Source organism: Eulemur rufifrons, chromosome 29 (genome assembly GCF_041146395.1).
Source record: "Eulemur rufifrons isolate Redbay chromosome 29, OSU_ERuf_1, whole genome shotgun sequence".
Lineage (NCBI taxonomy): Eukaryota > Metazoa > Chordata > Mammalia > Primates > Lemuridae > Eulemur > Eulemur rufifrons.
This window is the reverse complement of record NC_091011.1, coordinates 59,247,309-59,260,584: the sequence shown is the minus strand read 5'-3', so window position 1 is coordinate 59,260,584 and position 13,276 is coordinate 59,247,309. Positions and strand designations below refer to the sequence as shown.

The following is a 13,276-nucleotide window of genomic DNA, read 5'->3' as shown; positions in this document are numbered from 1 at the left end:
CACAGGAAGCAGCTTTGTGGATCTTCTGGGGGTGGGACAAAGGGATGGGGGAAGGATTTCTTATATACGAGTATATGCATTTTTCTATGTATATGTATATTGAGCTGTCAGACACACTGCATACTGATTTTTTTTTTTTTTTTTTTTGAGACAGAGTCTCACTTTGTTGCCCAGGCTAGAGTGAGTGCCGTGGCGTCAGCCTAGCTCACAGCAACCTCAAACTCCTGGGCTCAAGCGATCCTCATGCCTCAGCCTCCCGAGTAGCTGGGACTACAGGCATGCGCCACTATGCCCGGCTAATTTTTCTATATATATATTTTTAGTTGTCCATATAATTTCTTTCTATTTTTAGTAGAGACGGGGGTCTCGCTCTTGCTCAGGCTGGTCTCGAACTCCTGACCTTGAGCGATCCACCCGCCTCGGCCTCCCAGAGTGCTAGGATTACAGGCGTGAGCCACCGCGCCCGGCCTGCATACTGATTTTTAAAAATAAGGATAATCATTTGGTGTCTTAGGAGAATAGGATTCAAACAGTTAGCTTACTGCTAAATAGTACTTCACAATGTAAAGAGTTCTTGTTTCTATTTCATCCATACCACATAAGGTATTACAGGCCTAATGTACTAATAAAACAATTGAGTTTCAGTAAGGTAAACAGACTTGGCCAATATCACAGTGAAAAAGTGGCACAGACTGATCTCAAACCTAGAAAAAAGTAAACAAGATAACGGGCTAAGTGTCCTGTATCAAGCTTACAATGCGAAAATGGATAATTACTCAAAAATCCTTTTAAGGTAGATTTTGTAGACATCTAAAGAAAATTTTAACAAGTTCTTTTGCAATCCTACATATGACTCAAACTTCTGGAATGCAATGTGTCAATGTTTTGAGAAGTATTTTTTTCTTTCAAGATCAGAAGGATGTTGGGAGAGACCTTCACGAAAATACACTTAAAAAGTTTCGGCTAAGATAAGCAACTCCTTTACAAGAAATCTTGCTAACAAAATCCAATTTACTTGCTAAAGCACATCTAATTTTCAAATCACTAAAAAATTAAGACAAAAATTTTCCAATAAATGCAGATTACAGCAAATGGTACATGCTTATTTCATTAAACCAGTGGTTCTCAACTCTGGCTGTCTTAGAATCATCAGGGAAGCTCTGAAGAGAACACTGATGCCCTAAGCCCTACCCAATATATTCTGATTTTATTGGGCTGGTGTGGGGCCCACTCTCTGGTGTGTATGTGTTTTTAAGTTCCCCAGGGATTCTAATGTGTAGCCGGGATTGGGAACCACTGAACACTTAGTATATAATTGTTTGTATTATACACTAAGCAATATTCATTAGATACCATAACTAGGACCAGCTTATAATATAACCACGGTAGCCAGAGTTGAAAGAAGTAAAAATTAATGCTTTCAGGGATACATTAGGTAGTAACTGCAGACTTAAATAACCCTGCAGTCAAGTACATCGTTCACATTTCAAGGACATTTGAAATAGACAAATTTGGCAATGTTGGAAATTCAGAGACCAATGTCTCACCACACGGTATTAACCCATCAGCCCTTCCTCCCTAGATTGGTTGCTCATGTTTTAACACACCCTTTTAGAAGAGGTATTCAAGAACCTCTTTGCTTATTCATTCTGACTCTTCTCCCAGTTCATCACTGGAAAGTCCAGAGGAGGAAGTTTAGCAATTTCAAATGAGGAAATGTGGTTTAATTTTACAGTTCAGTGTATTTAGTGCTCATGAAGGAAGAAAATGTAGCATTTTGATAATTTTATAAGCAAACCTCGGAAAGAAAGAAGAGTACCTCCTAGATACTAAAGGTATTGGCAAGTTATAACTCACATAAAAGCTGGTTTGCCAGATATTTTTCTCCATTTCAATCTATTATTTGCCAAATAAGTGATTTCACTGTATAGGAAGATGTTTGTCAAATGTGTAAATTTTATTCCAAACTTCTAGGAGACAAAAAATCAAAAGTATTTTGTGTCTATTCAATAACCCTAGTTGGGAAGAAAAAGTCACAGAGCCATATACAAAAAGTTGAACTAGCTCCCAATACATCGATCAAGAGGTGATAAAATATGATTATTCCTATTCTGTAAATAATTCACATAAATCCTCAGGCTGAACATGACCAGATATTATAATTCCTAAACCCTATAAATATCATGATGTGATTTATATTTCATATTCTGAATAAAATGAGAAAAAGCAAGAATGGAGTAGTTAAGCAGCAATAAAGAGAGACATGAGAAAAGGAGACTAGGAAAGTAGGGGAAAGAAAAGTAAAAAGGAAGGATAGCAGCAAGAGAATAATGAAACAAGTGAAAACAATGTGACCCACAGCAACCTCCTAGCCCCCAAGTCACCCTAGGGGAATACAGGAAGCAATAACAAAAAAAAGCATTACCATTACTCCTGAATGAGTCACCTGCTAAATATATCACTTCCCTGGCAAAGATGAATGATCACAATATCTGAAAGATTAAATCAATCTGGTATATCATAAATCCAAGAATAATCAAAGCAGGCAAGAAAAGCTATATTTTTCCAGGGTTAAATATGTATGACATTTAAACCTTAGAAAATTTACATGCCACAGATCTTAGTTTCTTGAAGATGTAATCCACCCCAACAAGAGATTTTGATTGGGGATGCAAAAAATCAATATGTAAAATCTATTGTATCACTATATACCAGCAATAGTTAGAATGTGTTTTCAAATGTCCCATGAGAGCAACGATAATAACCTAGGGAAAAATCTAGCAAAAAGTGTGCAGAACCTTCATGGAGAAAACTCTAAGACTTATTAAGAGTCATTAAAAGAATCTAAACTATACTTTGTTCATAGTTGGGAAGATTTAATATTGTAAAAATGCCAATTCTCCACAAGCTGATCTGTAGGGGCAATGCAACTCAAATCAAAATTCTCATAGACTTTTTGGTGAAATCTGACAGGTGAATTTAAAAATATATGTGAAAGATCAAAGGGCATTGAACAGCCAAGATACTCCTGAAAAATGCTAAGGTGGGGGGACTTACCCAACCAGGTATTAAGACTTATCATAAAGCATAGTTATTAAGATGCTGTCATCTCAAGTTGAGATAATTAAACAAAACAAAGATCTCAGAAAAGGAGACCTACACATACAAAGAAGCTTGCTGTGTGACAAAAGTGGCTTTGTTATCAGTGAGGAGCAGAGGACAATTTGGTTAGTAACATTGAAACAGCTATTAAAATGGAAAATTAAAACTGGATTCCTACATCATTTATCACACAAAAATTCCAGGTAGATTAAAAAATATGAAAATCAATGCTATTATTAAGCTCTTAAAAATGAAAAATGTCTTCATGACTTCTGAGTAAGGATGGATTTCTTTAAAATATAAAAAAAAAGCACATGTAAACTTTAAAGGAAGACTCAAGTTAGACATTAAAATTAAGAACTTCTGTTTATCAAAGGTACCATCACAAACTGAGAAAACAAGGAACAAATTGAGAGAAGACATTTGCAACACATCTGATGAATAAGAGGTAGAATCCAGAATACATAAAGAACCCCTTTAAAAAGTCAATATTTAAAAAAACAGAATAGAAAAATGAACAAATAATGAACAGATTTCACAGACAGGGATATTCAAATGGCCAATAAACACACAGAGATGCTTGACTTCAGAGCACAATGAAATAACAATTAGACCCACCAGTTTGACCAAAAAAATTTAAAATCTAGAACTATCAAGGGCTTGTGAGGATCACAAACATTGCCACGCCACAAACGAGGGTGTTAATAAGTATACCTCTTTGGAAAACCTTTGGCACTACCCAGGAAAGGTGAAGATGTGCATAGCCTATGACTAAGCAACTTCACTCTTAGACATATATCCTAGAGAAAGTTGTGCCTGTGTGTACCAGGTGGTTATTAAAAGCATTGACTATGATAGAAAACCCCAGAAACCTTCCAAATGTCACCCACTGGAAAAAGGGTAAGTAAACTGGGTTCCCTGGGAAGCACTCTGAGACAGAATTCAGTACCTAGGATATTCATCAGGGAGTGCTTAGTACAGTGGGATTAACACTGTAAGAGGAAGGACAGGAAGCAGGTTGTGGTAGGGGAAGAAGCCAAGCAGCAAGGCAGGCCCCATAATCTCAGATGAACTTGGAGTCCCCCATAGGGGAAGCTCCAGAACTGAAATGGATTGCCAGAGGTGTCCCATGTTGAGTCAAAATGGCCAGGCGTTTAAATACCACCTCAAAAGGGAGTGAAAAGTTGGCTGACGCAGCCCTCAGCAAACCCTGAAGGGGCTGACAGCTGAAGACTATCTGCTCACCATACTCACAGCACCTGGCACAAGCCGTTCTTTGAAAGGACAATCTAAGTGGTGTATCTCCATGTCCACCCTCATGTTGTGTAATATATTCACACAGTGGAATACTACACAACAGTGAAAAATAATGACCTATAGCTAACCTGTCAATATGGATAAATCTTACGATATCTAGAAAAAAGGGGCAAAAAGGATACATACAGTATGGTTTTGTTTACTATTAAAGTTCACAGACAAGTAAAATGAAATATTTTGCTTAGGGAAATATTCATATGGGTTAAAACTACAAATAAAAGTCAAAGGAAGGTTAAAACAAAAGGTTAAATGGTTGTTAACCTCTGGTGGAGTGAGAGAGAAATAGGATCTGATAGGGCACACAAGAGCCTTCAAAAGTCTTGATATTGTTCTATTTGTAAGCTAGGTAGTGGGAACATGGTTTCATTTTGGTTTTTTAATGTTATTTATAACTAATATGTTATTCTTTTAATGTTGTGATTTTTAACCAACTTTTATTTCAGGGGAGACCATTCCTGAAGTTCACCGCACAACCAGGAGCAAATTCAGGAACCAAATCTGGTCTCCTTATTCCTTGACCCCTTGTTGACTAAAATGGTATCTTACATGCACAGAATTTCCACGGCTGACTTCACTCAGCTCCCTGGATATTTTGCCAGGAATATGCCATATGTATTTAACAATAATTACTTAGCACCACTAAGAAATCTTCAATTGTATTTGCTGATGTTAAAATATGAAGGCTTCACATTTAGAAAGCAAATATGTGGAGAGGAGACATTACAATGGTATAACTATTCATAATTTACATTTGAAAAGCTGGGACTTTGAAAGGAAAATAATTTGCACAAATGTGTGTAGTAATGGCTGTGCTAGAAATTAGAATCCCAGATTCCCCTGCCACTGCTATATATTACAGTCAAAAAGGAATTAACTTGTGGGTTTTTTTAAGCTACCACCCACTGGTGATTATCAGAGGTAACAATCCTCTTAGCATAATAGAACCAATATCTTGTCAAGATATTTGCTTTGAAAGAGTAAAATACTACCCATATCAGAAAAGCTACTATTTCCAGTAAGTTTACCTTCTGAGGACCCAGGTGTATCTGTTGTTCAGTGGAACATCAAGATACAAATTTATATTTCTTCCCAGATGAGTGAAAGATACAAAGAAGCCAAATCCAACTGGTCACACACAGCTTTTCAATCACAACACCCATTTCTGAAACATAAGGGTGTGGCATTTCACACTTCATCTAACTTATTTGCAGACACCTGCCATTTAGCAAAATAAGGTGCAAGTTCAGAAAAAGGACTGCTTTGTAGTTGAAGGCAGACTTAAAGCTGCCTGTTGTATTTCAAAAAGTTAAACCTTCAAAAACTTTTTAGAAATTGGGGAGACTTTAAATTCTCCCTCGCCCCCCAAAAAGAGCAAAGTTTTACTAATAATGACACTAACAGCAAATTCAAGGCGTAGGCTACACTGACGTGACTCCTTATTTGTAACTAACATGCCAAGCCAAGGAAACCTACAAATAATTCTCCTATACCATAGAATAGTGTGAAGATACAAGATAGCAATGGAAAACTTTCACTGGAATTCAGGAGAAAAGACTTATAGATACATGTAATTTGAAACCCCTGCCAAAAAAATGTCCTCTAAATACAGTGTTTACGGAAAACCAAAGGGGAGAGGGAGAGGAAAGCACACTAAAGTGTTCCCATGCACCAGGTGGGACCCAGGGGCAACACTGCTTTGAAACTGGATTTAAGCCCTGAAGATGCTCCATTATTTACAACAAACTTCTCTTCAAAAAAAGAAAACAAAAACAAACAAAATTGGGAAATCACAGGGTTCCCCTTCTTTAAAGTAGATCAATGCTGGGAAGGCTCAAAAGTCACTTTTCACTCCCTTACCAAAATCAAAACAAGGATCTTTGTGGCAGATGAAAACCAAAGCCTCAACTGCTGGGAGTGTGGTCCAATTCACCCTGAGGAAGCTGGGCAGGAAACGGAGCATCACGTTGTCTCGCTCCAGGCCTGCCGCTGGCGCAAGCGGTGCGCTCAGTGGTGCCGCGGGGGGCTTGGTGCTCTCCACAACGTCACTGCCCGCAGCCTGAAAGGCGACCCCCGCCTTCTCACCCTGCACATCCGGAGCGGCGTGTCCCCCCAATCACGGACACTGTTCACACAGACGCAGAAAGACGTCTCACAAACGCGGGGCCAAACCAGGCAACTGTTACTTATATGGCTTGGCGCCCACGATTCATCTTTTCTTCCTCAAAACGCAAGACGCGCAACTTCCAGGTGCCCCTTATCCTGGCGGAGCCCTCAACCGGCCGACGAACCTTCCTGGGCAGGTGAGATGCGGACGAAGCGTGGAGAACGACCTCTCCCGCCCCCGCAGCTGCTCCTCCACGCCCTCCCCACGAGGTGATGCTGGGGGTACCACTAGCGCCCCGGCCTTTCTGCTACGGGTGAATTACCGTGGGCAACCAGCAAGCCAGAAGCTGGAGGCCTCGCTAGGGGAGGCGGTGCAGCCCAGCTGCGACCTTCACCCAGTGGCCGGGGGTGAGGGTGGCCAAGCCAAAAAAGCAGGGACTCTACAGAGGCAAGCTCGGGCACCAACCTTCTCAGGTTGGCGGAGCCCCCCTAGGTGTGGATGACTCCGACTCCCCGCCCCCACCCTGCGGCCAACCCCGACGCGCGCCTCCGGCACCTGAGCCGCCGCCTCGGGCCCCGGCGGCCTCTGACACCGCCTGCTGTGCCCGCAGCCACGGGAGCACGTCCTTCCGGAGATCGAAGTCGGCGACGAGACGGAGGGCCATCGCCCGGACGCGGCCACCCGACGGCTCGGGAGCCTCGCGCCGTGGGCATGCCCGGCCCTGGGTCGCCACCTCGCCCTGCTACCCACTGCGCCCGCCCCCTCCTTCCTCTCCCCGCCTCCCCCGCCGCCCGCTGCTTTCGGTTCTGCTGCGTCCCGGCCCGAGCAGCCCCGGGCGCCGCCTCCTCCCGGCGCCCGACCGCGAGGGAACCAGGCCACAGCGTGAGCCCTCGGGGCAGAGGACAGACGGGCGGAAGGAATAGGGTTTTTTTAGTTCTCTGGCGATGTGGCCAGACCAGTAGTTTCTAAACTTTGCTGCACGTTAGATGTGGAGGGTAGGCAATTCTTTCTCCCCAGGTGATTCCACGCTGCAGCGAAGTTTGGAAACCACTTGGCTAGAGAGAGCTGGGTCGCCAGAGAAGGTTCAAGGTCCCCACAGCTGCATATTCTACCCGGCTGCGGGCTGGTGGTGTTTTATTAGTGTTTAGGTAATAAGGGACAGCTGGGAACATGTGAAGATGGTGATTCTATTTTAAGAGACACTAAAAAGAGTTAATTAGCTTAACACAAACTAGGTGCTCTTTGCCTGTTAGCTCCCTAAGCTGGTTCCAGAAAGCTAAATTGTCTAGGATTCCCTCTGCAGAGATTTGCCCTTTAAAAGGCTCTCATTCTTCCAGGGGCACCTGTCATCTTGAGCACCTTCTCACCTCCTTCCCTCTCCCTAGTGTTTTCATTACCTCGCCACTCCTCAGCTTCCTCTTCGTTCAAGCGCACGCCATGAGCACCGCCAGGGCCAGTCTATCCTGAGCATCAACACCAGGTTATTACTCTCCGTATAACGGAGCTGTCTCTATGCAGAAGACCTTGAGTAACAGCTCGCTGCCCCAAGGTAAAGTGCCTACTCTTTACCTGAGCCTTCAGGCCTTTTCACCTAGGACTTCCAGTCCAGGCTGACTTGGCTCCCAGAACTCTGATTCCACCCTCCTTCCTCCTAGAAAAAAATCTTCAGGTCTTTACAGCCTGGAGCTATAGAGCCTTCTCACAACTGCAGCCTACATTAACCCTCCCAACCCTAAACACCTACAGTAGCACTGCCTATACCCCTCATCTGACAACCATATACAGTACTGCCTTGAGACATGAAAACTGTATCTTGAGTCTTGGCACGACCCCTCTGCCTCCTACCAGGAGCTAACAGAGCACCCTGGAAGGTGCTCAACAATTATTGAAGAATGAGTGCATACTAAAGAACGCTTTTCCACGTTTCTCAGAGTTAGGGTCTGAAAACTACTTGCTTTGAAGTCATCCAGGGCACTGTTTGACAATGCAGACTCCTGGTCTCTAGACCTGGGCAAGGCCCAGAAGCGTGCATTCTAGCCTCAGGTGATTCTGAGACTTACTAAAATTTGAAAACTACAACTAAATGTAAAGTAGTCTTGATTTTTCCCCGAGAGACATGTTTCTCCAACTGAGGTAGTGGATGATTTCAGGTGAACTCCACTACTTACCACCATATACCTAGGAAAATCCTCCCACCTGGAAAGTGCACGAAGATTTAATATAAATAAATGCCTATTGAGGCTAATATTGTCAGTGAATAAAAGGGAGGCCACTGAAGCAATAAAGAGCTATTGCAACTAATATTTCATATGAAATGAAGCTTGTTTCTTTTGTCATACAGAAATGTCCTTGTTTGCCAGTTTTTAAAATTCACTGTTTCCATTGTTTTTATTTTTGCAGTTAACTTCTGTTAATAGTTTTGCCAAGCAGGACTGATTTTATAGTCAAGCAGTGATGACATAAAAATTCTCTTCAAACTGGCCAGGTGCAGTGGCTTACGCCTATAATCCTAGCACTTTGGGAGGCTGAGGCAGGAGGATTGCTTCAGGTCAAGACTCCTAAACCAGCCTGAACAACATGGCGAGACCCCATCTCTACAAAAAATAAAAAAATTAGCTGGGCCTGGTGGCACACACCTGTAGTCCTAGCTACTTGGGAGGCTGAGGCAGAAGGATCGCTTGAGCCCAGGAGTTTGAAGTTGCAGTGAGCTATGATGATGCCACTGCACTCTATCCCAAGCAACAGAGCAAGACCCTGTCTCAATAAATAAATAAATAAATAAAAATAAAATTACCTTTAAATTAAATTTAAGTTTAAAAAACTCAGCAAAGGCCAGGCGAGGTGGCTCATGCCTGCAATCCTAGCACTGTGGGAGGCCAAGGCAGGAGGATTGCTTGAGCTCAGGAGTTTGAGACCAGCCTGAGCAAGAGCAAGACCCCGTCTCTACTAAAACAATAGAAAAAATTAGCTGGGCAACTAAAAATAGAAAAAATCAACTGGGCGCGGTGGTGTGCGCCTGTAGTCCAAGCTACTCGGGAGGCTAAGGCAGGAGGATTGCTTGAGTGCAGGAGTTTGAGGTTGCTGTGAGCTAGGCTGATGCCACGGCACTCTAGCCCAGGCAACAGAGCAAGACTGTGTCTCTTAAGGAAAAGAAAAAAAAAAAAAAGTCAGCACAGAGGTGAGAAATAACCAAGATGGCAAAAATCATAAAGGTACTATATGAATGACTAAATTTTGGAGTGTAGAAAAAAGACTGAGGAAGTGCTACTTATTGTCTTAAAATTTGTGAAGATTTAATAGAAGAAGAATGCTGATGGGTTATCCTTCAACTCTAGAAAAAATAGAACTGGAGACTATCATAGCTTATTTATTTAAATGCTCCCTCATAGAATCATTCAGCACTAGAACTGGCTTTTGGGTGAAGTAGACATATTTCTGCTTTGGGGGAATTTTAAAAATAAACCATCTTCATTAAAATCAAAGCATAGCATAGAGTTGGAGACTTAAAGATCTTATAATCAAGGCCCTTATTTTATAGATGAGGACACAAAGGCCCAAAAAGGTATCTGATCTAAAGTAGCAAAGCTAGTTAACAATGAAGCTGTAGCTTCCTGCTGCTGGTGTTTTTGTTGATTAGGTCCAGCAGGCTGAATTGGAGGACTCTTAAGTTACCTTCCAGTCTAAGGATTTCTAGTCTGGATATGTCTAGTGTGTGGATAAATACCACACACTCTGATTGGGGTGGAATTCTGAGACCACAGTGAGATATCACAAAGCTCCGATCTATGGTTTTGTCAAGATACCTTAGGTTCTTTGTAATTTCATCTTGCGTTTTTAGATTTGAAGGAAACTAAAGGAATACGAAATGCGGGTTGAGTGAATCATTTGTATGTGGAAGATAGTTTATTTAACAGCAATGTTAAAATGAAAAATTCCACTCTCCTGACCAAGAATGAGATCCGTGAAGTGGGAAAGTGTAGAATTTGATTTTGACTCAGAGAATGGCCTATTTAATAAAATCTAATACAAAAGTCAAATTGTAAGGTATCTTAAGGAAATGACTAAAGATATTAAGTTTGAAATTTGCATTCAGTGGGACAATAAATGTGCTAAAAGAACATTTTTTATTAATACATTTGTGTGTTGAAATTATATAGAAGTGAATTAACTAAAAAACAAGCCTCACATTTTGGGGGCTACTCCTTTGGGAGGACAGCCAAGAATTTTTTCTTAAAATTAACAGAGGTTACCCAAAAACCCAACAGAATCTAAAGGGTACATAATAAGTAAGGTTCCTCTGCACTTCTCAGGAAATAATCTAAATTTTCTAACTAAGATGCTAAAGCACTTACATGAGGTAGCTTCTTACATCGATATTGAAGATTCTGCTTTGCTGTAGTAATTTATTTTTGGTAGAAATAAAGAAATAAGTAATGTGGTGTTCATCGTGAGTCCCCAAAATTCAGTTCCTCTCATTCAGGTGGTTAGTTAGGAATAGGTTTACCAGAAGTTAATGAAAACCCAAAGTAACAGTAAATTAAACACAGATTTTATTTTCTCATTAATCTGAAGTTACACAGTTCAATGCTCATAGGGCAGGTCCCTGAATTTAGCAGGGACCCAGGCTCCTTCCACCTTTTTGCTCCATGAGATCTTGAGTGTACCCTTGTCCTCATGACCGAAGACTGCAAAAAGCTTCAACCATCATGTCTGCATTCCAGAAATCGGAATGAAAGAAGGATAAAAGGGGGGTTGCTACTTCCTTTATAGGGATACTTCCTAGTTTTATAGAGCATTTCTACTTATGTTTTACTAACCAGAATTTAGTTATATGACCAAATATAGCTTCAAAGCAGTCAAGGAAATATACCTGGCGAATGATGTACTCAGATAAAAATCAGGACAATATTACTAAAGATGGGTGCAATGAATATTCAGAAGCAACCAGAAATCTCTGTCATGATATGTAACCCAATTCTGACCAATGGGTTGTAAGAAAACCTCTGCTATAGTGATTCTGAGGAAGAGTTCTCTATTCCTAAAACAGGAGACCTGGGAAAAGATGGTCCCTTTTAGCCCTTAGATATTTCAAGGTCTGAGATGATTCCTGGAATTTCAGCCATCTTGGTGCCATACTGAAGATAGAGTTTGGCAGAGTCCAGAGAACTACAGAGAAGAAGAGCCCCGACATGTCATTTTTGTAGCCAGCACTACCTCTTGCCTTTCTGATATTAGAGATGACAGATTTCTCTATTGTTTAAACAACAATTGAGTCATACTTTTACTTGCAACCAAGCCTCTCAATTTTAAGAATGATCATTTCAAAATTTCAGACATAGACCAAAGAGCACTATAACAATAATAAGTTTTTGTTTGAATACTTATTAATTCACATTATTCTATATATTTGTATTGTTTTATTACCGTAAAATGAAGTAATGTTATGGGAGTAGGCTTAGAGAAAAAAAGCCTAGATAAGAAGGAAGAGTTAGTTCCAAAGTCCTGGTAACCTTAGAACCTCTGGATCATATCACCTGAAACTTATTCTATCAGCAGACTTTTCAATTACATGAGTCAATAAATTTCCTTTATTACATAAGCCAGTTTGTGTTGGGTTTTCTGTTGCTTTTGCTAAAAGCATCCCAAATCAGGGATTCTCAAACTTCAATGAGCATTCAAGTCACCTGAGGATCTTGTTAAATGTAGATTCTAAATGCTGCTGGTCCACAGATGGCATTTTGAATAGCAAGGTTCTACTACTTAATGCGAAGATCTTTCCACCTCTGGAGCGCTACCTTACTCTCCACCATGGAGAGGACCAGGTGAAGATAGGCTTGGGTGGGCAAGGTTTGGAGATAGCCCAGAGCTAAGGGTCTCAGTCCAAAAAGGAAGCTAAAATGGAGGCAAGTATTGATTCTAAAAGTTTGAACCAGGCCATGGCCATAAGTTCTAGCAAACCACAGAGAGGCTGGTGCAATGGCTCACACCTGTAATCCTAGCAATTCGGGAGGCCAAGGCAGGAGGACTGCTGGAGGCCTGGAGTTTAAGACCAGCCTGGGCAACATAGCAAAAATCCCTATTTACAAAAAACTTTTTAAAAATTAGCCGATGACTAGCCTTAAAAAAAAAAAAACAGAGCCAAGCGTGGTAGCGTGTACCTGTGGTCCCACATACGTGGGAGGCTGAGGCAGGCAGATCACCTGAGCCCAGGAGTTTGAGGTTACAGTGAGCTGTGATGATGCCACGACACTCTAGCCTGGGCAAGAGAATGAGACCCTCTCTCAAAAACAAACAAACAAAAAAAAATCAAAAAACAAACAGTGGAATGTACAAAATATGAAGAGATCATCTGAGAAATACATAATCATGTGAACATTGTTGCCATCTGTGATAATTCATTTCATAGGATAAATACATAAATTTTAGCATTACTTATAATGACCAACAAAATATAAGGATGTTATATCCTACATCAGTCAGAAACTCCATTTTAAGTGGCTTCTTAAATTCTTCTCTTATTAAAACTGTATCATTTTCAAACAGAAACTTAATCTGCTTACTTGTGGTTTACATATAAATGTTCTTCCCTCTTCCTCCTTCTTCCTCCTCCCACCCTTTCTTCCCTCCCCTTCCCCTTAGTTTTCTTTCCCCTTTCTCTTTTTTTTTTTTTTTTTGAGACAGCGTCTCACTCTGTTGCCCAGGCTAGAGTGCCGTGGCATCAGCCTTGCTCACAGCAACCTCAAACTCCTGGGC

General features: G+C 41.2%; 1 protein-coding gene across 8 annotated transcripts in view; it reads right to left on the bottom strand.

Annotated features, from left to right (window-relative positions):
* The window catches only part of GSAP (gamma-secretase activating protein), an 85,122-nt gene extending 77,861 nt beyond the window's left edge, over positions 1 to 7,261 (bottom strand). For all 8 annotated transcript variants that reach the window (XR_011231747.1, XM_069461336.1, XM_069461340.1 and 5 more), the window contains exon 1: positions 7,079 to 7,261. Coding sequence is in view for 5 of the 8 variants with exons in the window: in XM_069461336.1 (XP_069317437.1) it covers positions 7,079 to 7,187 (109 nt within the window). In the remaining 3 variants the exon portion in view is untranslated. The remainder of the gene's footprint in view (positions 1 to 7,078) is intronic.
* Positions 7,262 to 13,276: the final 6,015 nt, after the last annotated feature.